General features: G+C 38.3%; 1 protein-coding gene across 4 annotated transcripts in view; it reads left to right on the forward strand.

Annotated features, from left to right (window-relative positions):
* PLXNB2 (plexin B2) overlaps nucleotides 1–25,289 on the forward strand; it is a 256,319-nt gene that overhangs the window by 228,812 nt on the left and 2,218 nt on the right. For all 4 annotated transcript variants that reach the window (XM_042018200.1, XM_042018203.1, XM_042018202.1 and 1 more), the window contains 14 exons: nucleotides 191–291; nucleotides 2,490–2,719; nucleotides 3,730–3,911; nucleotides 4,658–4,724; nucleotides 4,839–4,985; nucleotides 8,262–8,418; nucleotides 9,442–9,542; nucleotides 10,584–10,668; nucleotides 16,783–16,937; nucleotides 18,498–18,658; nucleotides 19,249–19,396; nucleotides 19,889–19,953; nucleotides 20,662–20,737; nucleotides 22,725–22,799. In XM_042018200.1, the coding sequence (XP_041874134.1) occupies nucleotides 191–291; nucleotides 2,490–2,719; nucleotides 3,730–3,911; nucleotides 4,658–4,724; nucleotides 4,839–4,985; nucleotides 8,262–8,418; nucleotides 9,442–9,542; nucleotides 10,584–10,668; nucleotides 16,783–16,937; nucleotides 18,498–18,658; nucleotides 19,249–19,396; nucleotides 19,889–19,953; nucleotides 20,662–20,737; nucleotides 22,725–22,799 (1,750 nt within the window). The remainder of the gene's footprint in view (nucleotides 1–190; nucleotides 292–2,489; nucleotides 2,720–3,729; nucleotides 3,912–4,657; nucleotides 4,725–4,838; nucleotides 4,986–8,261; nucleotides 8,419–9,441; nucleotides 9,543–10,583; nucleotides 10,669–16,782; nucleotides 16,938–18,497; nucleotides 18,659–19,248; nucleotides 19,397–19,888; nucleotides 19,954–20,661; nucleotides 20,738–22,724; nucleotides 22,800–25,289) is intronic.

Raw genomic sequence — 25,289 nt, forward strand, 5'->3', positions numbered from 1 at the left:
TGCTTTACGTGGAATGAAGATTTCGGCCACTGTTGCTGTTTTTCTCCTCCATTCTCTTACTGCTGTATTTAAAAAAAATCAAAGCCAGGAAAATTTCTCCCAGTCCTTGGACTTCCCTCTCAGAGCTGTTGCAAATTATTTACTTTTATAGTTTGTAACTTTTTTAAAATCTTACTTCTGTTCCATAAAGACGCAAGAGCCAACAAGCAGAACGAGAGTATGAAAAAATTAAATCACAACTTGAAGGCCTAGAGGAGAGTGTCAGAGACCGGTGCAAGAAAGAGTTCACAGGTATGAAAGATATTTTCACTGCTGTGGGTCTTCTTGAGCAGTCAAGACAGGCTGGAGGAATGATGCTAGCTCACTAAAACTGTCTTCTGGGAACAAATAATCAATACATCTTAGTAGCCTTCATTACTGACATTGACATAGAGCAGATATTTTGCTGTTATATATGAGAGAAGTAAATAAAATAAAATATGTAGCTGAGGTTATTAAAAGAAATGGATTCTTTTAGTCTAAAGGAAGAATAGGGTTAGATACTGGGAGTAGAAACTAATTGAGATTGGGGTTACTTATAGCCATTAACACAAAGATAAGAATGTTTTATAGTGACTAACTGCCTTTATTGTTTAGCACAATGACTGTGTATGCAATGTATGCACACTAAAAACTGTTTTCAGAGCTGCAAAATTTATTTGCAGCCATCAGCATACAAAGGGATAATTTGGTAAGCTCACAGGAAAGAAATAGGATTTTACCCTGTTTATCATGGGAAAATCTTAAGCTTGATTAGAGGAGCTAGCTAATTGTTCTGTGTTAACATAGAGGCATCATCCCAGGGATGGCAGCAGGAGGTGTGAAGGCTCAGCATTTTTACATGTTGAACTACTCATTGCAATGCTTAAACTAGGCATCTGAGTGCAAACATTGCAAATATTGGCCTAAATTATTACCGTCAACTGTCACCTCATTATCTGAATTATACCTGCTGTTGGGTCATGTTGAAATAATCTCTATTACAAAAAATACCCACATGCTTTATTGCTAAAGAGAAAGCATTATTTTATACTGACAGTGGCTAAAAAGTGAGATTGAATAAAACAGCAATTTCAAGTTAGAGTTTGAAATTAATTGAAGAAGCTCAGGGTATGTCAAAGATTTCAGTGATGCTCGAGGCCTCTCTCAGTCTTGTTTTTCTGCCATTTCTGGGACAGGATGTTCTTTATTTGTACCATCTTGCTTTCTCTGGAAAACCAAGTCCTTCCAGGTTCTGGACACAAACTAGAAGCAAATGTTTGAATCAGTCCCAAACGGGCTTCATTTCAAACTGCATTTTGAACTGTGAGAGGATCTATCGAGGTTCTCCCTCCCTCTCTCCCCCTCTCCCAGGGCACTTCATACCCATTTCTGAAAGGAGAGAAGGTATCTTTCTGTTACTGGGACAAGAGTAGAGAGTTACACATTCCTGCTGTTTGGTTGAAGGTTTTCTCTCTGCTCCACAAAGTACAAACACTGGGGGAGTAGAATGCACATCCAAGGAGTAATCCAGTTCTAAAATTACATCCACCTTGACTTACAGTTAAATGAAACACAAGTCAAAACACATTCTGGTTCAATACTGTGAAACTGTAATGTCAACAGCATGAAGTGCAGACAGTCTAAAATACACAGGACCAAAGACAGCCAAGGAAAGGGACAGCAGGAAGGAAGTAATACCACACAGAGGGGAACCAGAAGATTCTTTCTACCTCAGTTTGACGAATGCTATAAAATAAAGAGGTAAAGGAATGAGTAAGAGCAATAAAACTCCTGAGACAATAGGTCAGTATATTAATTAACATGGTATTCCAGTCAATCAGTAATATTGGTAATTGGAAAGCCTTCAGCTAGAATAGCTGCTCCAAAGGATGATTCCCTAATTTTTGTCCCTTTTAAAAATGTCAGAGCTTTTGAGTCCCACAGAAATATTTCCATCAATTTCAGTGAACCATTTAACCTTCTTCCTTCCTGCCATCCCCTTCCTTCCAATTAAATTAGCTTGCTTTACACTTGAAACCTCTCTTTCCTGGATTGCTGTGTTTTTAAAAGAACTTTCTTTACTACCTAGACTCAGAGGGTATAGACTGTGGATTGGGAAAAAAGAAAAATCAAAATGAAAAGTATTGCAATGTCTTTTTTTTATTCTGTACTATAGTCCTACATTCTTATATATGAACTCACACAGATGCCATAAAGGCCCTCTTACAGATAGTCAACAACAAGGAAACCATCAGTGCTAAAGGCACTTATTCTCATGCCACCATAGGATTAGCTGTGGTTATAGTTAATAGGATAATTGTTAAAAATAGCAAGAGAAAATGTGAGATGAAATAAGTTTTGCTGCTGAGTTGCTTTTTTGCTATTACAAGGCACTCAAAGAGGTTGTGTTGCCTAAAAAACGTGCATACTTTTTAAACTGAACCATTAAACTGCATTGCATATTGCAGATCTAATGATAGAGATGGAGGATCAGACAAATGACATCAATGAAGCTGGAATTCCAGTACTGGACTACAAAACATACACAGACAGAGTCTTCTTCTTGCCCTCCAAAGATGGAGAGAAAGATGTGATGATTACAGGAAAGCTGGATATTCCTGAGGCCAGGCGCCAGACTGTGGAGCAGGCTTTGTACCAGTTCTCCAACCTCCTCAACAGCAAATCATTTCTCATTAATGTGAGTACTGAAGTGGATTCACCTTGTCTCTTACCTAGGCATACCTGTGTGTATCTGTGCAAGACAGTAGGTTTGCAAGCACAACTGAACCAAAATTAGTAAGAATAAGTGATTTTCATATGGCTCTGATTTCACAGTAACCGCTGCAAATATGTGGCATCACAGCCAGAGCTTCCTGGTGGAATGGATAGGCAAGATCATATTTCTGTGCCAGATCATGTAATATGGAGTTAGTCAACATTGCAGTGGCTGTAAAAAGCAGGTGTTACCCAATCTGGCATAAAAACTGGTGTTACAAGTTTGGTTTAGCCTTTTAAGAAATGTGATCGGAGAGTGTTGATTCCATCCAGGCTCCTCATGGGAGTCACCTGCAGACAGCCATCTACCAGAATCTCTGCCCCAGCAAAGGTAGAGGCTCCTCAAGTGGCCTATTCATCAAGACTGATGAGTGCTCAGAGCAGCCCTGAAGAGACTTATAATTGCTCACTCTCAAAAACCAAGGCTCATTGTCAGACACCTAAATATAGATTTAGGCTTCTAGCTTTTTCTCTTTTTTTTTTTTTAATGAGAATCCAGTGTTGAGCTAGTTAATGGTAGAATTAGAGTTTATGACAGATGAGAGTACATTTCCGGGTGTACTTACATTAGTGTCTTTGTAATTTGATGTGAAAGGACTGGGAATTTGGGGAAGAGGGGAGTTGATTTTCTCTTTAAAAATTGTCACAGAACACTATTTTACATTTAATTAAAACATCCTTTTTAGATAAGGTTTTAGTTAAGTATATAAGCATTCCTTAGGTCAGTCCAGTACATTGTGTGTGTATTTAAAACCAAATTTTAGGCAACATTTTCTTATAAGAAGTTTTTTCAAACTTCTGAAAACTTTTTGATTCTATGCTTTGGAGATTTAATATTAAAAGAATATTCGTTGTCTTCTTAGTGCAGACAAGTGTTGAGGTTCTCCAGAAACCTGTCATCTGAGTTGTTTTTACATTTGTTTTCTGTTTCAGTTTATTCACACACTGGAAAACCAAAGGGAGTTCTCTGCTCGAGCTAAAGTGTATTTTGCATCTTTACTGACAGTCGCTTTACATGGAAAACTAGAATACTACACTGACATCATGAGGACGCTGTTCTTAGAACTGATGGAGCAGTATGTTGTGGCCAAAAACCCAAAGCTGATGCTAAGAAGGTTTGAATGATTGTCATATGTCTCTGGCATTTTGTAAATGTGTTTCTTTTGCAGTGTGACTGGGTTGAAATGCCAGCTCTCCATAAAAGCCAGAAATAGCTTGGCCCAAACCTATTAGCAAGACAAGCCCAACAGGAGTAGCTGTGGGAGGTACTGACAGGACTGCTGGACAGGACTGCTTATTCAAACACTGCTGTGTAGAAACACCTACCTTACTTCAAAATACCACACTGAACATTTCATTTACTTTTTAATCTAATTCTATTCCAAATGATCTAGCATTTATACCTCACATCACCACCATAATGAGCACACATAATCAGCTGCATTGTGCATTCAGTGAGGGCTTGCTCTAGTGATTTAACCCAGCTGTTACCCCAAAATAAATTACAATAGACCTTGCTCTGTGTATGTTGTAGCTTTGTAATCTGTAGGTTGTTTCCCAGTAACTGCACAACTGGATTAATTTTTTAGCTCTCACATGGTAGACCCAATTTAAGATTTTGAATAAAGGATGTATACTTTTCAGCAGTGAGATGAAGGTAGCTACCCAGGAATGATGAGCAATACAAAGCACTTATCCTAAAGCAAGTATATGCTTTCAAGACTCTATAGGGGAATCATTGCATTAGGAGACTGAACGCAGTTAAGCATGTAAAAATATTATATTTCAAGCAAGCAGTGTTTTTCTTTAAAACCTTGTCATTAAGTGTCCTTACCATATTCGGGGCTGGTTTTTTTTTCAGATCTGAAACGGTTGTTGAGAGAATGTTGTCTAACTGGATGTCTATTTGTTTATATCAGTACCTCAAGGTAAGAGTTGAAATGTGTTGCCTGTGGGTTTTTTTTTAATCAGTAATACTTTAAAGAGCTGATCTGAGTATGTCTTTTGGTGTTGCTTTATTTCATTTCCTTTCCTTTACATAGGACAATGCCGGGGAGCCTCTTTATAAATTGTTCAAGGCTATCAAACACCAGGTAGAGAAAGGCCCAGTGGATGCCGTACTGAAGAAAGCCAAGTATACATTGAATGACACAGGCTTACTGGGAGATGATGTAGAGTACACACAGTTGGTAAGCAAAGCATGATTAATAGATTATAAAATCCTTTTTTATTTTAAAATTAATTCCTAAAGTCTTAAGTCTGTACAGAGTTTTCTAGACTATTGTGAACTGCATAGAAATTCTGGTCATGGGCAGGATTGTCAGTAGTTTGACCAAAACAAATCTCCAAGCAGGAAAACAGAATTATAAAATATCTTCTAAAATAAAATTCAAATCCTGCCAGTGTGGAATCCATTTCAATAAATCCCTTTCATAATTTTCAGTCTGTCTGAAAAGTGGGCAGGATGTTTGGCTCCTCCCCTTTTCCCTTCGAAATTCATTGGCAATTGATATTTGCAGAATTCTTGCACTACCATTATGCTTAAACTTCAGGTTTTCTCCCTTGTGATTGCTGCTGATCAGCATATTGAACATCATTTTAGAGATCATGTTATTAGTATAGCAGGTTGTGCTCTCTGCAGTCCTGTGAGATGGCTCCACAAACTCCAGAACACTTTATGAACTTCTTTCTGCATTTTTTTCTGTGTGAGTCAAGATCTCCTGAACGTGGGCAGCCCAGCTGGCATTGAAAGTTGTTTATTTCCTCTTAGAGAAATAATTCCCTACAGTGCCTCTACAGCCAGTTCTGGAGACCTGTGGTAGTTGCTTCAAGTGGGATGAAATGGACATTCCTGGCAAGGGAACTCCACCTCTGAACTCAGCTTCCCCCTGTATCTGATCACCAGTGCCATGGTCCAGATCTTTTCTATTATGAATTCTACTTTAACTTAATTCTGTTTGCTGTCAGAAATTTCCACCACTTTTCAAACATACTCCAGAACACAGATTCACTGTCCTTTGGAAAAACTGAAGCAGCCCACTCTTTATCTGTTCAGGGAGTGTAAAATCTAGTTTTACTCTTTCTGACAGTCTTCTTGGTTTTCTTCAGGATTCAGTGTAGTGAATATCAAAGATGCACAGACTGCCCTTCAGAGACAGACTCATGATTTTTTTTCCCATTTTAATTTCTTTTTTATTGACATGTTAGGAGTCATTTGTAGTTGTCTTCAACTGAGAAAGATGCAGTGACATATATGCAGCATGGAAAAGAAATTTAATAAAAAGCTTTATTAAGTCCTGGTTTGAAAAAAAAAAAAAATCACCATTTTATGTATTCTAAAGGGATGTTGATGGGAGGGCTCAAGTGAGGAGAGTACTGTAGGACTTTCATTCACAGAGTGGATTTACCAGACTGTGACCTATAGCGCCTGGAGGAAGAGTGTGTTGGGCAAGAAGAAATTTTAAGTTCAACTGATATTTTGTGGATTAGTTGAGTTACTGTCTTTATATCTAAGCCAAAAGTGCCACCCACAGAAAACACACTAATTGGCAATGCTGGCTATCATTTCTGTTGTGTATGGAGACCAAAATTTATTTGCACTGTACATCATGTAAGACTTAATGGCAATAATTCTTTATTCAGTCTCTTTCTTTTCATGACAAAAAAAAGACTGCAATTAAGCTAAATGAAGTGTGAAAGCAGAAAATCCATGTATGCAATCAGATGTGGGCACAACATACATATTAGCTAGATATTAAACATTATAACATTGTACAGTAGCAGTATTTGGTCCAGATTTCTAGATTTCCCATCAAACAAATATTTTATGTATGTGCATGCGTGGAAGTTGATGAGATATATGTGTATGTGTACATATGTATGATAAAAGATTATGAAGTGGGTACTATTGGCCTAAGCTTTTGGGGTCTTTGGCACGATGATGATATTGTGGTAACTGAAAAGTTAGGGAGCATTTGTGCACCAATGTAGGTTAAAGCATGAGTTAATTCCTTCACTTCTGCCTGAAAGTGAGACAAGGTGGGTACAGCATAGAGCAGTTATCTGCTCTCTAATTGTTCTTATTTAAAAGATTAATCTGTTTTGCATCACTGGTTACACTGACATGCTGCATACTGAACCAGCAGCAAAATCATGTCTAATTACCATAAAGCTAATAGGAAAAGGAAGGTGAAATCTCATTATTAGTTTGAGAGTTCTGTCAAGGGATGGTGCAATCATGTTTAATTTGACTGCCGTATGGCATAGCTTTTCTACACTCTTTCAAAATACCAGCTATGCAAGTTTATTTTGAGGTCTGACGTGATAAATTCAGGAATTATGGTTGGCAGGACCATATGTATCTGAGAGCTGCAGTGCTTCACATGTGCTGGCCCCCTAAGTTACCTGACTGGCAAAAGATCCACGAGGGCTCTGAGCTGTTGTTAGCTGATTCAGCTAGTGAAAGAAAGAGGCTTTTCATAATATCTATTAGGGGTTTTTTTATTTTTTTTTCCTTCTGGGGAGCTTTTCTGTCCATGGTTTTCTTATTTGCTTTGAAAATTGAAAACTGACACTTACATAGCAAAGCTACTTTCAAAAAAATCAGTCTAGATTTAGCAAATTACAAGCTTTCAAGAAATTCTCTTTAACATTAAAAAAACCATGTTGATACTGTCAGAAAACAGTAATATTTTAGAACTGACATAAGCTACTTAGGTGTATTCCCTGGAGCTATTAGAGTTATTATGACAACAGTAAGCAGTAAATGAAGTTTTCTAACACATAAGATGATAGAAATTACTTTTACATGTACATATATATGCGTGTGTGTGTATTTAATGAACATCTGGTCACAGGAGGTAAAGTTTGGAGAGCTGAACGACTCACTGCTCATCAGTTGAGCCATGTTAAAGTACCATATGTACAGTAGTCTGCTCATCTTTAAAACCACAGCCATGAAGAAAGCATAAAGGAAGGCAAAAGCATATAATATTCTAGGAGTTCAACAAAGTGCAGTTCAAATGATTATTGGGAACTCACGAAATTTGGGCACTGCAATACTTGGGCTTTTTTGTATTTAGGATTATCAGGTTAAATGAGAAGCATGTACTGAATCAGTGGTCCAGCTGCTTTGTTCTTGTGTGTTTGTCTTTAATAAACTCCCAAGACTCAATAATATTAGCATATTAGACATGACTAAATCTATTCTGTATCTTTTCTGTTTTGTCATAGTAGGAGAAATTAACTGGAATTTATGATAGCTGGTTGGCTGCATAACAGCAAAAGATCCTTCCAATAATCCCTCAAATAATCCATACTCCCATTGCAAATATTTGTTGCTGTTCAATAATCATTGCATGGTGAATTTCAGATACTGTTTGCATTTAAATCACCCAGAAAAACAGATTCAGAGGTAATTCAGCACTGAGTTGCCTTAATAACCATGTATATTCTTCTCTTCACAGACAGTGAATGTATATGTGCAAGAGGGAGGAAACGATTCCATACCTGTGAAAGTGCTGAACTGTGATACTATATCACAAGTAAAGGAAAAGATAATAGACCAAGTCTATCGAAATCTGCCGTGTTCTCAGTGGCCAAAAGCTGACAGTGTAGTTCTTGGTAGGTAGTTATTTGTGATATCATATTAACCAGGTGAGACACGTTGTATGACTTCGTATTTTCTGAAAAAATCTCTATAAGGGGATTTTATTGATTGGTTATGGTTTGGTTTGTTGTTGGTTTGTCAGGGTTTTTTTAAAAAAAGCTGAATTCATGGTCATGCAAAAATACAGCATTTTGCAGCAATATTAATAGGCCTTAAAAACTAAGTTAGTTAATTTTTAAGAACTAGCTTTTCTTGACTCTTAAAGTTTTGGTATACTGTCAGCAGCATTGCAAGAGCCTGTTAATGACTGTTGGCACAAGTGAATTCATGTCTGACAGAGTCAGTATCTCAGGTACTAATTAATGTGATAATGACAGCATGGATAATTAACTGATGGAGAAGTAATGATGCAATTTCAGAAAGTGGTACTGATTTTTAGTTTCTTTTATGATGGTTATTCAAAAGAATTATAACTTACAGGAACTGCACTTTTAGGAGATTATATACCACCTAGTCTCTGAAAATCATCCTCCTTGAGGGCTTTCAAAATAGCTATTCTCTTTTGACAAAAAAAAAATGGTGTTCCTTAAAAGGCCTAATAATCTCAGAATAAAAGCTCCAATTAATATTTTTTTCAGTATTTTCATTACTGCATTAATCTGAAAGTAGAAGATGGAATTCTTGTTCTTCAGAAAATCCTAGTAAATCCCCTAAAAATTTCTTTTCTATTCCATGAAATCCTTCTCTCTTTTGGACCGATAGCAGACCTTATTATATATATTTATTGAATTCTATGTGAAGGAATTTAACTTTTTATGGAAGATAATCAGAAGTCATATGCATGGTTAGGAATAGTTCATGCAAACTTCTGTAACAAAGACCAAATGATTAAGCAATCAAAACCACACAGTGGGGCATGTTCTGCATTACTTCTTTTGATGTTCCACAATGTGTCAGTGGGTCTGTAAAACATTCTTGGAGAAGTTATTTTTGCACCTGGTTAAAAACTGTTTTTTCTCACTTTAATTACCCCTTAGAATGGCGTCCAGGTTCTACTGCACAGATCCTCTCAGACTTGGATTTAACATCCCAAAGAGATGGCAGATGGAAACGCATCAACACACTAATGCATTATAATGTAAGGCATTTCAAAACAGTTGTTTGTGCCTGTTATCTGTTTTCTTGTAATAAATAAAATCTTTTTTTGTTTTTAGAGTAACTTCAGTGCTACATACAGGGTGCCCAGGGAAGTTGTGGATACCCCATCCATGGCAGTGTTCAAGGCCAGGCTAGAAGGGGCTCTGAGAAACCTAGTCTAGTGGAAGGTGTCCCTGCCTATGGCAGGGGAGTTGGAAATCTTGAAGGTCCCTTCCAACCTAAGCCATTCTATGATTCTATGATAAAGAATTAAAAGAAAAACACAAGTCTGGGTCTAGTCAGTAAAAGGTTTGGACTGTGAAAGGCTGGGTCTACACATTCTGCCTAAGCATTTTGTATAAAAACACAAAACCTAAATGCCAGCACCTTGGTTTCCTCATCATTGAAGTATCCAAATCCAAATTCCACTCTGAATATTCAAAAGCTGGTTTTGCTAAGACTCATATTTTCTTTTCTCCACCACTTCCTACCCCTGAGAATTGTCTTTGTCCTTGCTGTGCTGCTAAATAGATTTTGTCTGGATTGTTCAAAAGCCCAGCCAGGAGAGCAGATGTTGATGTTTTCATACCGTCTGTTTTAGGTTTCATACTGTGCACTCTACCATGCACTTGCAATTCACTTATCTTTCCTTTTTATGCTATTTATTTCCTTCTAACAACAGTTAATCCTGATTGGAAAAAAGAAAAGTTGTTTCGTTTTCCCTCAGAAAACAGACAGGTCTGATTCTTCATGATAAACCCCATTTTCATCCAAATGGCACACCGCACCAGGTTGAGGAACCACTTAAGCCTTGAAGATGCTCCTAATATTTCAGAGGAGATGTTGATGGGATCTCTTACTAGCAGAGTGGGAGGGAGTCTGTTCTGAATTGCAGAGCCAGTTGCCCAAGAAGCCTCGGAAGTTTAGCATTCGTCATAGATTCCCTGCAACCGATTACAGAAACCACAGGTTACGGTTTAAGAAAGAGGTTCAGCAGTGCGTGGTTCCTTCAAAGAACATCTCTGTGTTTGTATTTTCAAAGGTCCGAGATGGTGCCACGCTCATCTTATCGAAAATGGGAATTTCCCAGCAGCCAGAGGATAATCAGCAAGATGTCCCAGGGGAAAGTAAGTATCTTGTGGCTTCCCTCCCTCCCAAGGTGACTAGAAGTCAAAACCCGCAGAGTGATGCTGCCATCTTGATTTTGTTTGTCAAGCATTTCCATGGAGCTAGATATTCACCACCAGACTATATAGGGTTTATTTGTTGTGTGTTACCACTGTACACTTGTAATGGTTTTGTTTGCTCTCGTTATAAAAGTCTTAAACAGTAGGACTTTAACTATAATTGTGGTGAGTCCATACCCCAACTTAATAGAAAGCACTCTTATTAAACATTTCCTTCCATATTTTGTTTTTTTAATCACACTACATCTATAGTCAAACTGTACATTTCGTCTTGGCAGATCTTTATCATTTTTTCTCCTTTCTTCAGCCTTTACTCACATTCCTCTTCAAATTTCTTTTCACTACTTATTAGACTGAGAATTAAATGCAGTGGTCTAGATAAACCACAGTAGAGACTAGCTCCTCTCTCTGTGACATAATGGATCTGATGTAATTTTTCATAGCATTTCTTACAACTGTGTTGCCTTGCAAACTCATCTCTGTACCTTCAGATTTTGTCTCTCTTCCTTTTGAGTGATGTTTTGCCAGCTACACTAACTTCTTTTTTTTCCAGGGCTTTTTAGTTGGCTTTGTTCATTCCATGCATTTTGTTTCTTTAGATGCAGCGTTTTTCACAATCCCTTTGCTCTTTTTGAGATTTTCAATCCTCTGTAAGTGAGCGTCAGGAATTTCCTTGTAATGTTTCTTCTCTTTCATGTCACTAATGCATCTGCCGCATAATTCTTGTATTGCTGTCTGCTACAGTATGCTGGACTTCGCAACACAGAAGACAACCTGTTAGCTTGCAATCCATCTTAGAAGCTTTTACTTGTACATGTTAGTGTTCTGTCTAGACCAATTTTCTGTATTTCAAAATATCTTGAGACACAATACCCCTTACAGCCTTGAATGCACTCAGATTTTAATGGAAATATTTACTTGTGAATATATGTTCTTTGTCACGTGTATTTCCTTTACTGACTTCAAATGTTCAGTTTCTCTAGGGTTTTTTATCCTTATATTCAGTTATTTTGTATGAGGTAGAAGTTAAATTTATGGAACAATAATTGTTGAGATCATTCTTACTCCCATGAACTCATTTGATATGCTTTTCTGTCTAGCACTGATTGCAAAGGCCATTACTTCACCTAATAGTTTCATTCCTTTAAACAGATTTACTGATCTTAGATTTAATAGGTTTCAAGGGCTCGCAGTCAAACAGGTTGGAAATAATATGCCAGAAATGTACATTTTTCAAGAAGATGGGTCTCAGCTGATAGCTCTGACATATATGGCTATTTAGCAGAAAGGTTCAGACTTTCATTTCATTTGTTTTGAGTGTTGGACAGGAAACTAAGATGGGCAGAATTACTCGCTGTTTACTTTTTGCTCTGTCCTCCTGTATTCTTCCTTTGAGAGTTTTTCCAACAGAAATAAGAGTCTTCTAATGGTCATGTTTACACCGCTGCTGCTATCCTCTCACACCTTTACTGCAAGTCCCTGGCACAGCTGGCCAAGCAGTGACTGTTCTGTCACAGCAAGTGCCAATCCAGCATGTTAACTTCAAGGCCATCCAGTTTAATACAGAAGGCAGTGGAGTGCAGGCAAGGAGCTGATTCCTAGTCCCTGTTCAGTTTGGTTGCACTGGTGGCTGGGACTATTGTCACCTCACCTCTAAAGAAGTGGATTGGACTGTGAATGGAGTCTGGTGGTGCCCTTAACTTGCTCTGCTTTCTTAATATAGAATAGTAGTCAGCCTTCTGTTCTGGACTCCCAATCTTCATCCTCCTCACCTCTCTACTCTTGTGGCAGGCAGTAGAGGACCAGATCATGTGTTTTTCTTTTTTTCTTAGGTTAGGTTTTTTTTCTTTCCTCCTTCTCTGCAATTATATCATAAGATATGATTCAGTATGATGAAGCTCTTTGAACAAGCATGGTTGTACTCCAAGGTGAATTCCTTAGTTATCTGTGTGGCATTCTAAATTGTAAAGGAAAAGTAGACTTCTGGGGACAGTGCTGTCACACGAGGGCTCTTGTACATGAGAGAAAAGTCTTCAGATAATTCAGATCCCAAAGTATCAAGTGGAAACAGCTTCCACCATGTTTCTTCTCCACACCCTGTACCATGGTAGTGTACAAATTTGGGATGACAGTGTTTCATGCCAAGCTACCCTGCTTTCTTTAGCAGCATAAGGTCCTCAGTGCTATCTGGTGCCAACTCATTCTGTTGGAAAGCTATAAAATGTTACAAAGCTGGTACAAAGTGAGACCCTGCCATGACCGTGATTTGTGAGACACTGTGTACAAAAGGGAGAAGAGGGGATCAGAGGCTTCCCCTCCCACACATACACATGTATATGACACTGGGATTTACAGGGTTGGAATAAAAAGAAATCCTATCCTGACTGTGAATGAGGCTTGTGATGAAGTGGATTTCCTTTTATTCAGTCTCATTGACTTGCACCTTTTGCATTGAGAAGTGTCAGCTGAAGCCATTAACTGTCAGCCAAAGTAGGACGCTTTGCACCGACCAAAAATGTAAAACCATGTTCAGAGATGTTGCCCTAAACCCTGGCATTGCTTCCATGCTGCTTTTATTCAGAGTTTCTAACAGGAAGACACTAGAAGCTGGCGATTGTGACAAATTAAATGCAGCATCTTTTGCTTCTGGAGACAATAAATGCAGTTACTAATTTGTATCAAGAAGGAGAATGGTTCCAGTGATTTCATACCAGTATTTCTGTACTGAACTATAAACCAAAACAACACATTTGTTATTTTGGGTGTTTTTTTCCTGATATTTGGTTTTGTTTTGTTAGGTTTTTTTCCCTTTTAAATTCTGAATAAAAATAGACACAGGGTTGCAGATCAGAAATACTAATTAGCAGATCTGTTAGGGCAGCCCTTCCTTCATCTCCATGGAGCAGTATTCATGAGGTAGGGGAGACTGGAAGGAAGATAATTTGCTGCAGGTTGCACAAGGGGAAAGGGGCTGCATTGCCTGATGTTTACGTCATAGTTCCTACCACTATAATTAGTCAGCACAGTCTATTTTTGCCATTAACACCCCCTCCACTCCCCCATGAATTATTTTATATTGGCCAAAGAATGTCAAGGGCCAAGACAAAGAGCTCAGGGGGAAGCATTTTACCCCCTGGACACAATCTTCTCCCTGCTTGCAACTTGATGCATAGTGTCACTGTGGAGATAAAAAGGAGGTATTTCCCCCTAGCTTTTATTTTCTTCACTTCCTGCTTTCCCATTGAGGAAAATATTATCTCATCGAACTGTTATTTTCTCTTAGCAACCATATTGCTAACATGTTTTGTTGCTCCATGTTCTGAATTTCTCTTCCTCTTTCTTCCTGCTATTTATAGCAATGAAGCGAGATATTCGGGTTGTAGAAGTTCATCTGGCTGAGCTGTAGTCTCTTAATCCTTACTTTCCTATGAAATAACTACTACTCCACTAGTAGCCAATTCTGCTGTTTCTAAACAAACACAGAACAAACTCAGCTGCATCTAAGAGCCTGTAATCTCAGTGGAAACCCCTTTAGTTGTTTCCTCTTCTGTCCAAAGTTAAACTGGACCATACACCATCAGGAGGGAAAAGAGAGAATAAATTCCTTTGAATCAAAGGAGGAAGCAGGAGCGTACCAAACAACTGACATAAGGCTGGAATATAGTTTCTGGTCGAACTGCATGATTTGATCTAATAATTTCCGAAAGTAAGTAACAGGGATTGCAAAAGAAATTCCATACTTCATGCCCAGCAGTAGTTCTTACTGTACTGGCAGATGATTGCCATGAATAGCATCTATTGTGAAATCACAACTGCTTCAAAATAAAGTGATAGCTTTTATTTTTTCTGGCTTCATTCACATGAACTTCCAAGCTGAATTAAGGATTCTCAAAGGACAATGTGATTTAATGTGGAATTTATATTTTTTCCCTACCTTGTTAAAAAGAAGTAAAGGTCCCAGAAGACTACATAACTAATGCTTTTCATAAGGATATATAAAGTAGATTCAAGAAAAAGTGTTGGCTTTGCCAGATTACACTTTAATGTTATTTTCCCCTGTGATGTAAAATATTGAATGTACATGCAAGCTGGGAAATTCAATGTAGCTGTTGAGGAACTTAGTTAATAAACCATTATGGTCAAAGTTAATGCAATTAAAAACCGATATTTTGTGCTGTAACTGGGATTCAGTTATGTTAGAGATGTATATTAAAGCATAAAACTTAGCAGAATGCAAAATGATTTGTACAGTGTGGCTGAATCACAATTTTTATGGGAAAAATAACTTCCATATTTTTAAGATGTCAATGATTTTAAATGTACTGATTCAGTAACTTGCACTGGGAAAGTGCTACGATTTTAGGGATTATGCCAAGTAGATGCAAAAGTTCAGGAATTAAAGGAAGAACAAGCAAAACCAGGAGATTTGAAAGTGACACAGAAACTCTTTTCAAGGAATATTAATTGCAAGTAAAAACAATTGTATCATCTCTTTGAGAACTGTTTGTAACAAAAGATTCTTAGGCATGGAGTTTGTCTGAACAATAATGCTGATGCTGAAATACAAAACTGCTTTTATCCACTGTGGGACGGTTGGTCCAAGGCCCGGGACCGGGTCCATGGCCAAGCCCCAGGTGGCACAGTGAGGCACTGTAACCAGAAGAGCTGTTATTAGCACCCAAGTGCTTACTCCTGTTTCTGCCTTACTGTAACACACTTGATGTGAGTCTCTCCCTCTGGTTTAAACTATGAATACTGACAAACAAATTTTTAAAAAATCTTATTATAATGGATATTAATTTGCTTCAATCATTACCTCTGCCTGCTGGAGTTCATGTCATCTCAGTGAAGGGATGCCTTTTTCCTTCACTCAGCTACAGAGTCAAGTGGTGCTTACCATATGCTGATAAAAGGAAGGTTTGAACCGAGATACCATTCTTTGACCTCAGCAGCTGCGGTAAAGATGTGAATTGTAATGGTGTTACCTAGAAAAAAGGTTGTACCAGGAGTAGGCTGCAATTGGTATTTCTGTGGTGGCTATGGGGTCAGACCTAGCTAAGATTCTATAACTTGATCATGTCTTTGAGAATTCACAAAGAAGCAGAGAACTTGATTGTGTGCACCTCCAAGCACACACATACTGTGTTTACATGACTGTTTGTTACATGGCTGCCCTGTTTGGAGGCTGTCAGCTGAAGTCATGATTGGAAAAAGGATGCAGCCCTTCAAGGTGTCTGTAGGGCCAATCAGTTGACTGGGGATGAACTCTACGTGGCCTCAACAGTGGTTTAGGAATGGTATTCTCCAATTTAGTCTTCTACCACTCCAAGCCATGCACTGCTTGCTCACTTTCCCCTTCACCTCTCCCTTCCCTGCAGCAGGATGGAGAGGACAACTGGAGGCACAAAAGGTAAAAATTGGGTTGAGATAACAACAATTTACTGGAAACAGTAATGAGATAAGAAAACGAACAGTAACATCAACAATACTAATGACAGCAGATACAAGAAAATAAATAAAAATTGCTCACCATGGAAACCCTCAACAACAGACAGTACCTGATCACTCCCTCTGTCATGCTACTCTCACTGCTTCCTCCAGCTTGAAACTGGCATTACCCCACTGCTCCCTTCACACTTACTCCCCTGGAAGGAGCGCCTTCTCCCCAGAGGAGACTCCCTTCTCTCCACCTATGACAATGACATGAGGTGATATAGAACAACCCCCATGTCCCAGCCATGACCCCTCCTGGCTACTGCAGAAATTATCCCTGTCCTGGCTTGAGCCAGGACAATGACCAAACAGGAGTTTTCCTACTGTGTGATTCCTTTCCCTCCCTTTGCTCTTGACAAAAGTAAGCTTTTTCAGCTCTGTGCCACTGAACATTTAGTACTTGAGTTGTATATGTTGGACAGAAATAGAGTAATCTAGATCCTCTTGGCAAGAGGACAGGTATGTTAAGAACAGGGAACACGTGCATATGTATATGATTACTTTTGTGTTGCTGTTCTGGGGTTGAGTGTTTTTTATAATTATTGCAATTACTGTTTCTAGGGCATGCACTCCTGGAAGATGAAAATAAGGTCTGGCATCTAGTCCGACCAGTGGATGAAATGGATGAAGGTAAATCAAAGCGGGGCAGTGTGAAAGAAAAAGAGAGGACCAAAGCTATTACAGAAATCTACCTGACCAGACTTCTTTCTGTGAAGGTAGGCCTCAGATGTGTATAGTTACACCTCACTTCTACAGGAAGAAATAGATGCAAATATTAATTATGTGTTTGGCTGCTATTTGGAATATGTGTCATGTATATACAAGCTGGTGGTCAAGGCTTCAAGTGATTCATATGCCCTGAGGAACATGACTGGGAAAGAGATAAAGTACAACTCCTGATCAAAGCTGAGAACCATGATTACGTGATCATTAAATACGGATTTTCCTTGCAAGACAAAGATGGATATTCTGCTCTGTGCCACCTGTTTAGATAATATTTTGCTGGGTTTTCTTTTGAACTGAATGCTTTATAAACTCCTACAGAGCCTTATATTTCCCTGTTCTTGTATGTGATCAATGCTGCAGTAAAATTTAAAAAAAAAGTTTCCAAATAATAATAGTCCTTTTAGAGTATTTTTAGTGCCTACACTGCAGAATCGATCATGAGCAAAGTAATTTTTTGAAACACTTCCCCTTGGAGAAAGAATTTAGAATAATGTGTTTAATGACCACAAAGTCAGGCTCCTTTTATGAAAATGAAGGCAGTCTGGCTCCAGCTAAGGCCACTTGTCCAAGTGTGGAAGTTGATATGAAGGAAAGTCTTTGGACAGATGACAGAGACTCAGGACAAAGAGCCAGAAAGATGCTTGCATCCCCTTTTTCTGTTAATAAAGCCACTGCTTTTATATTCCCAATAGCCATTTTATAGATTATTACCAGTCTGGAGCTTTATTGACTCATAAAGTGTTGGTGAGGTTTTGTGGCTACCCCTAAAACCCAGGGACTGTCAATGTGTTCTTCCTGACAGTAGAACGTCTTAGAGCTCCTTGCCATCTGGGTCCCTGCCCTGTTTGGAGGCTGTCAGATGGAGTCATGGTTGGAAAGAGGATGCAGCCCTTCCAAGATGTCTGTAGGGCCAGTCAGTTGACTGGGGATGAACTCTACATGGTTTCAACAGGGTCATCTCTAAAACAAGGGGACAGCCTCTGAGGTTGCTGTTACTAAGATCCAGGCAGGAATCCAACCAAGAACACAGCCCTTCTGGACACTTCACTCCTTGGACTCCATGGATCTCCTGAAGCTGAGTCAGACTGGGTGTCTGATAAGACCCAAGTGCTTGCCCTTAAACAAAAAGGGCAAATGCTCTCTGGTACTTTTTCCTCTCAGTCTCTTTCTAAAAATCACATGGTGCTCTGGTGTCAGAGCAACTGGATGTGGGAAGTTGAAAAACCATTAAAAAGTGGCTAAAAATTACTTTATGTGTACAATGATGCTGAAGTGTAAATGTAGCAACCAATTCCCACTTCTTCTGTCAAGCAGAAGGCACACCTTTCTGTGCAAACCATAGGATCTCTGGTGAAGTCACAACCTTTCAGTCTAGAACATAAAATTGTGCTCTAAAAGGTCTTTACTCTGTCGGCAGTTTACAAAGTCACTGTTCTAAAAAGTGTCTTGCTTTTTCTCACTCTTAGCACTCAGGATAAAGGCCATCAGTGACAGCCACTGAGGTCAGCTTGTAACACAAATGTAACTGATTTTTTAAATTTTGCTTTTAGGGGACACTTCAGCAGTTTGTAGATGACTTCTTTCATAGTGTGCTTAACTCAAACCATGTGGTGCCACCAGCTGTGAAGTACTTCTTTGACTTTCTTGATGAACAAGCTGAAAAACATGACATCAAGGATGAAGATACCATTCACATCTGGAAAACAAACAGGTACGCTATGAAAAGAGTCACACTCATACTGCAGTGAAATAAGAGTATAATTCCCAGGTATATACTAGCATTCTTACCACAAATCAAAGTAAATTTCATTTATAATCCTCAAAATCATTTAATTGAGGTAATATGTTTGTATGATGAAAAAGATTCCCTGTAAGCCTAGAAGCAGCAAAAAATTAAACCAGTTTACCTATGGGATTATCACTGGCAGATTTACCATGTTTTACTTTTTGTCTCTCCTTAGAGAAGAGGAAAGCAAGAGGCAAATGGGACTAGATTTACCTGTCAAATCACAAAATCTAATACATGCTACTTGATGGTTTCTCTGACCTTGCAGACATCTTCACTTGCTATTTTGGGGCACTTAAGGTCCTTCTCATACGAGTTTTTCTGTGAGAGATGTAAAGATTTGGTTTTCAGACATGGAACCCAGACAAGCTTGTATAAACATTGAAATATAAAATTAAACATCACTATTGTGAGGAGATCAAAATGCAAAGCCCATACTTAATTTCATGTGATTTTCTTGTTGTGGAATATTTACTGTGTAAAAAGGATTATTTATCGTTTTCCTTGCTTTGCAGCCTGCCTCTTAGATTCTGGGTAAACATACTGAAAAATCCCCATTTCATCTTTGATGTTCATGTTCATGAAGTAGTGGATGCTTCCTTGTCAGTCATTGCACAGACTTTCATGGATGCTTGCACAAGAACAGAGCACAAATTAAGCAGAGTAAGTGATTTGCATTCTACATCCTGACTGTGCTCATGCCTGACGAGACAAAGGGCAGCCTCACAGGCAATACCCATTCTCTGAGGAGATACAGCCTTGGTTGTTTCTCTTTAGTTTTATAATGAAGTTAACATTTCACCACTTAACAGGTTGGTGAACTGTCAGTATTGCTGTGTAGTCTGCCAATTGATACTTAGAAAAAGGAGAAAATAGCAGCTGCTTTTATAAAAAGCATGTTTAAAACTGATTATTTCACCAATAATTTATTATCACCTTGAATTGATATATTTGTAAAACTCAGCTGTAATGCCATGTGTAAACGTCATCTTTTTATGAAATAATCCCACCAATGTTAATAAGTATCCAAATGTTAATATCTGTAAAGCTCAAGTGCATGTGAATAGAAAGGCTTGATCTTACATTCTTGACTTTATTTTGCTTCCTAGAAATGTTCATAAATAACTACATTTTTCTGTATTCTAAATTTTTCAGGATTCTCCAAGTAACAAATTACTTTATGCAAAAGAAATCTCTAACTATAAGAAAATGGTGGAAGAGTAAGTATCAACTCTTTTCATGCTTATTCAGTTATTAGGATTTTAAGCCTGTGTAAGAGGAAAAGGGAATGCTGATATAGTCAAAGTTAGCTGTCAAATATTAAAAAATTTACACCCAGATGTTTATAAACATCCCTTTGGTGGTGGCATTGGGAGAGTTGAAATGGATCTCCATTATGACCCAGTGTGTATTCTAGTCTGTATAGACAGATGAATAGATTTATTCAGGAGAAATATGATGCTGTTTTCTGCAGTCATAGTTGTTACCCACACGATCTGTCTAACAAATGCTGCACTTCCATAACTCAGTAGAGACAAAATCCTGAAAACATTTTCAGAAACATTTTTTTTTCTATTCTGTCTCTGACTTAATTCATTTACTAATTGGTAATTCTGTTAATATCATGGAAAATCTGCTGCAGAACAAAACTCTTGCCAGTTTTAAGACCTAAGATAATCATTATCTTGCAGTTAAAGATTTTTTTTCCTGTGGTATGTTTCTGTACAATCAGGTATGATTTGGCTCTTCTGCAAAGGTACTAATGTTGAAAGGCGGGATTACTAAAGGAATCATTGGTCTGTTGTGGTAGAGTATCTCCTGTGTTAGTAAGGAAGCATGTTTGAAATAATGGCAAAATTGAAAGACAGAATTACCAGAAAGACACAGTTTATTTCACCTAACTGAAAATATTTTCTAATCTCTTGCAGTTACTACAAAGGTATTCGTCAGATGGTGCCAGTGAGTGACCAAGACATGAATACCCATCTAGCAGAGATTTCTAGGGTAAGAATATAATCCATTTTCTTGTACTGAAATTGGAGCCAAGTGTAGCACTGGTTTTTGTTGTCTCCTCTTTCTATCTGGACAAATGGAGTATTTTGTATGTGCAAATATCAGATGACTTATTTCATAAATCTCTGAAATACTCCTGTTTATTGTAGTCATGCCTGTTAGACCTTTGAAATGTTGATTATTGAATGGAATCGAGAATCCTTATTGTCACTAATCTATCTGAGTTATGCAGGGAATAGAGCACAGTGTCTGGATTTTTCACATCCATTGTGGAAAAATTATAGCACTCTTGAACTGTGCTTTCTCTCCACAGCATATAGGGGATTTTTAGCATTGGTCATACTGACAACGAGTAGTGACTGAATTCACAGTGCTACCACAGCAAAAATTAGATTCCAGAAATTAAAGAAGAAGCATGCACAGATTTTAGAACTGTCTATACAGGGACAATACTTCTGCTTTATGGTACATGTGAGAAGTTCATTGTGTGCTTGCTCAGTGGCACTTTTTGCATTGTAGGTTATTCGGGTTACCTCACAGGGAGAAGAGTAGAGCAGGGTGGTTGCTGTCTGGGACTTTGGTTGGAGACTGGTGGAACAAAGTCATTACAAAACCTTTAGCTTCGTTCTTGAGACACACTGTCTGCCTGCAGCTCAGCTCAGCTCGAGCAGGCTCATGCCTTTGGAGCACTCTATTTAACTTGGAGAACCAGGAGAGTCCCTCACCAGTCCTAAAGATGTTGTTTAGCCTGAGCAAGAAGGCAGTGTATTTAGTGGCTGGTTTGCTCATTTGCTTAATTTAGTTGAAGAGCTCTAGCGTAAGGAGGATGTTTGGGGAATTTTTTGCAGTTTGTTTATTTCAGTGCCCTTAGGACCTAACATTTTGCGGATCAACATCCTCATGAGAGCATTTCTATTTTCAGTCATTCACTACAAAACTCATCTGCAGTGACATTTCATTTTACAGTTCACTTTATTTATTACATAAATTGAGATGTATATAAAATTAGAATATTTGGTGATTAAAAATAAATTCAATATAATGTTTTAACATCAGCAAAATATGTTCTTCCTTTCCATTTTCATTATAAATTATGATAAAAATTAATATGGAAGGAGTGATCAAACACTGCAAATTTTGACCAGCTCTAAAAGTGACTTTTATAGAGAAAGGAAAGATGGATGTTTCTCTGCTGCTTTATCCTTTGGGTAATCATTTATGCCAGTAGCAATATTTTGCAATTCTTCATTTTCTTAACTAACTTAAAGACTAAAGGCATAGCTAGAGACCTGAATCCTACACGTTTGAATGAAGAACATCTGTTCAGACAGGTAGAGCACATTCACTAAATAAGTTATATGTGTAGGGGGCAGGGAGGAAGATGAGGTAGTGGAAGGGTTATTTCCTTCTTCATTTAAAGTCCTTTCTCTCTCTTCTCACCACACCCCCCCACACCTTCGTATCTTCATGATTCAGGTGGCTTTTTCCAAATGTGCATGTGCTCATAATATTGATGAGTTACACCTTTGCTGTAGTGAGGTGTGAATAATTTCCGGGATGTAAAAAGAGCTGGAAAAAGAATTTCAAACACCCTTGATGACTGTGTCAGAACCAATGCTTAATATCTCAACAATATGTAGATTGTACTGAGTAAATGCTTTAGCTTTTCACACCCATGCTGCTAACAGATGTTTAAGCTGCAGCCTGTGGTTTGACAGTCACAGTTCAAAATATCTTCTACCCCCAAAGCTAAGAGCTGTGGGCAGGCTGGAAAAATACCAGAGGGAAAGTCTTGATCTGAAAATCATCAAACAAAAGTTTTCTCACTCCTCTTCTCTGCCCCAAGTGACATTTAAAAAAAGTTAAACATAGAGCTTGCATTTGGAAATCTTGTCAATTGTACCCAATGTGTGTGTGCATAACTTTCAGCTGTGGGTGATCCTACTTTGACATATTTGCTGCCTGCTTGTGTTAACAGGCACATACCGATTCCTTAAACACGCTTGTGGCTCTACACCAACTCTACCAGTACACTAACAAATACTATGATGAGGTAAGTGATGGCCTTTATTTTCATGCTTTAATATCAATGGTAAAATGTTATGAAGGCTAACGCTAGTCTAAAGGAGTGACTTCTGGATTTCACTGAATAATCAGGTAAAAGCAATGCTGAACAAAAGCCTTGCAGTTGTATACCCTGCTTGGCAATTACACTGGTCAAAGGAATGTCCTTATAAATGAACAATTTCATTATGGCTATCTGGTTTCAGTAGGGATAGTTTAACGGATAGTTTAACAGGATCTGAAAAATAAACAGATTTAAAAATTGTTTCTCTTCAGTTCTACCATCCTAATAAGTATATAAGAATGTCACCGAGCAAAAAGTCATCAGAGTTATATCAGGTTTCAAGACAGTGTGCTTTTCTATGAGGAGGAATCTGTTAAATTTGTTTTGCTTGTAGGAATTGGAGCTATGTCCTTTTTATAAGTTAAATTGCTCTAAAAACTTCCATGCATGGTACCATCCCTGTTTTGCCATGCCAAGTGAAGTGCCTGCCTAAGGTAAAGCAAAGCAGAGTAACTGTTGAACGTAGCCTGATTCAAAAGCAGGCTCACAGCTTCAGTTTAAAAAGTTTCTTAGGTTTTTCACACCCTGTGGAAAGGGGGACAAAGAATATCCCAGTGTAGCTGGGCTGTGGCTATGGCTCTCCAAATTTAATCTGAAAACAAAAAGAGAGAAGGAAACTTTTATTCAAAGGTTTCCATGGAAATGAATGCCTCCAGAAAACTCTCAGAATTAAATCAAAGCAAGTAAGAACAGATGCCGAATCAAAAAGGAGCACAGCACATGTGAGCTCTGTTCGGTTAGTCTTGCACCTCAGCACAGTTCATGTTTTCACTTATATTTAGCACTAAAGACAGTGAGTCTCATCCTTCACTGCAGCTGCTTTATACAGGAGCAGCCAGCCTGTCGCAGCTTTTAAACAGATGCAAGCAGGCAAAATCAAATCACCCTGAGAAGTCTTGCAATGATGGTCAGTGGGGGAAGCAGCCAGAAGAATGTAGGCCAACCCGATGGCATTCCCTCACCCCTCATCCCCAGAGCTAAGCTGGCTTTCAGCACCTTCCCAAATGTGTCCATAGTTTGACCTCTTACAAAAACACTCAGGGACCCTGAATGACAGATGAACTGTAAATCCCTGACTCATCCACACCTCAGGCGGAGTCACCAGCCTGTGGGACTTCATCAGTGGCAGGCCAGCACACCCCAGTATATAGCTGCAGCTCTTCCCTTCCATGTACATCACTGTGTAACAATGAGGTGCATCTGATGAAAAGGCTGCTAATTCAGAATTGTGGAGATAATCTGTCAAGAACCATTCACTAAAATTAATCAAGCTTATTTATTTTCCATGAAAATGTTTTAATTTGCATAAATTGGAACATTTTGCAGCTGCCCTTGTCTTTATTACTGACACAGTGGTTCCCAGCATGTGCTGTACCTTCTGCATCTCTGCAGGGCTTGACAATGACTAAGTGGGTACATTCTAATTGTCCACATTTATGTGAAGGATATATTCACCAGTAGAGATAATCATTATTTAGTCTAGATTTGAGGAGTTACAGCTAGATATAATTGTTTAAATTAAGGAAACAATACCAAATTAAATTAGGCCCAGTTTAAATACTGCAATAAGTGTTTATTAAGTCTGTCTTGTAAAAATATTTTCACACTTTAAAAACAAATTCATTAAAATAATTATTTCTAAACAAATTTGCTCCAATGTTGGAAATACACATGCTATACCAGCCCTTCAAAGTGAAATTATTGGCTAGATTGATTCTAAATGCATTAATCTCCATTGTCGGTGATGTTCAAGAAGTAATAAAAAACACAGGTAGTGACAGGCAAACACCATTTTTCCAGTCCTTGTACTTGCAAGTTTATATAGTATTTAAAAAGTGCTAAAGGTTTCCGCCTGATTACACTGTCAGACTTATATTAATAAAGCCAGTTCCAGAAAAGGAATGGTTTTGTCATGTAACACATTCTTCTAATGGAGAAATCTAATAGCTAGTGGGAAAGTTTTCCTAAAGGATGGTGGAAATTAAAACCTTTCAAAACCTTTTGAATTTGATCTGGGAAGCCCTAAAAATCTCTATTTGAAGAAAAGCCTTCTCATAACAGCTGACCTTTACTAGCTCTTGTTTTCAAATCTCTTGTGTCTTAAGAGTCATATCCTCTTATATATATTCTGTACAGCAGAGGCTGTAGGATGCTGGGGGCTCCTCTGATGAGCTCTTTGCTTTCCTGAGCTATGTGGTGCCGGGCCAGAGTCTCGGCTCTTCTTGGCAAGAGCCAAAGGGGAGCTGCTAGCTTTATTCCTCATATTGCCTACAGACACAGGAGACCTTGCACTGTCCTACCATATGCCTGTGGCTGGACCACCCAGGAGCGTCTCATAACTAAAGCTCATGGGGATGGGATATAATTACCGATGGTAAATGACCCTTAAGCCTTGTAGGGTGCACTGTAAGTAAA

This window comes from Corvus kubaryi, unplaced genomic scaffold (assembly GCF_017639235.1).
Source record: "Corvus kubaryi isolate FWS band 111438036 unplaced genomic scaffold, C.kubaryi_AGA036_p1.0 137, whole genome shotgun sequence".
NCBI classification, from domain to species: domain Eukaryota; kingdom Metazoa; phylum Chordata; class Aves; order Passeriformes; family Corvidae; genus Corvus; species Corvus kubaryi.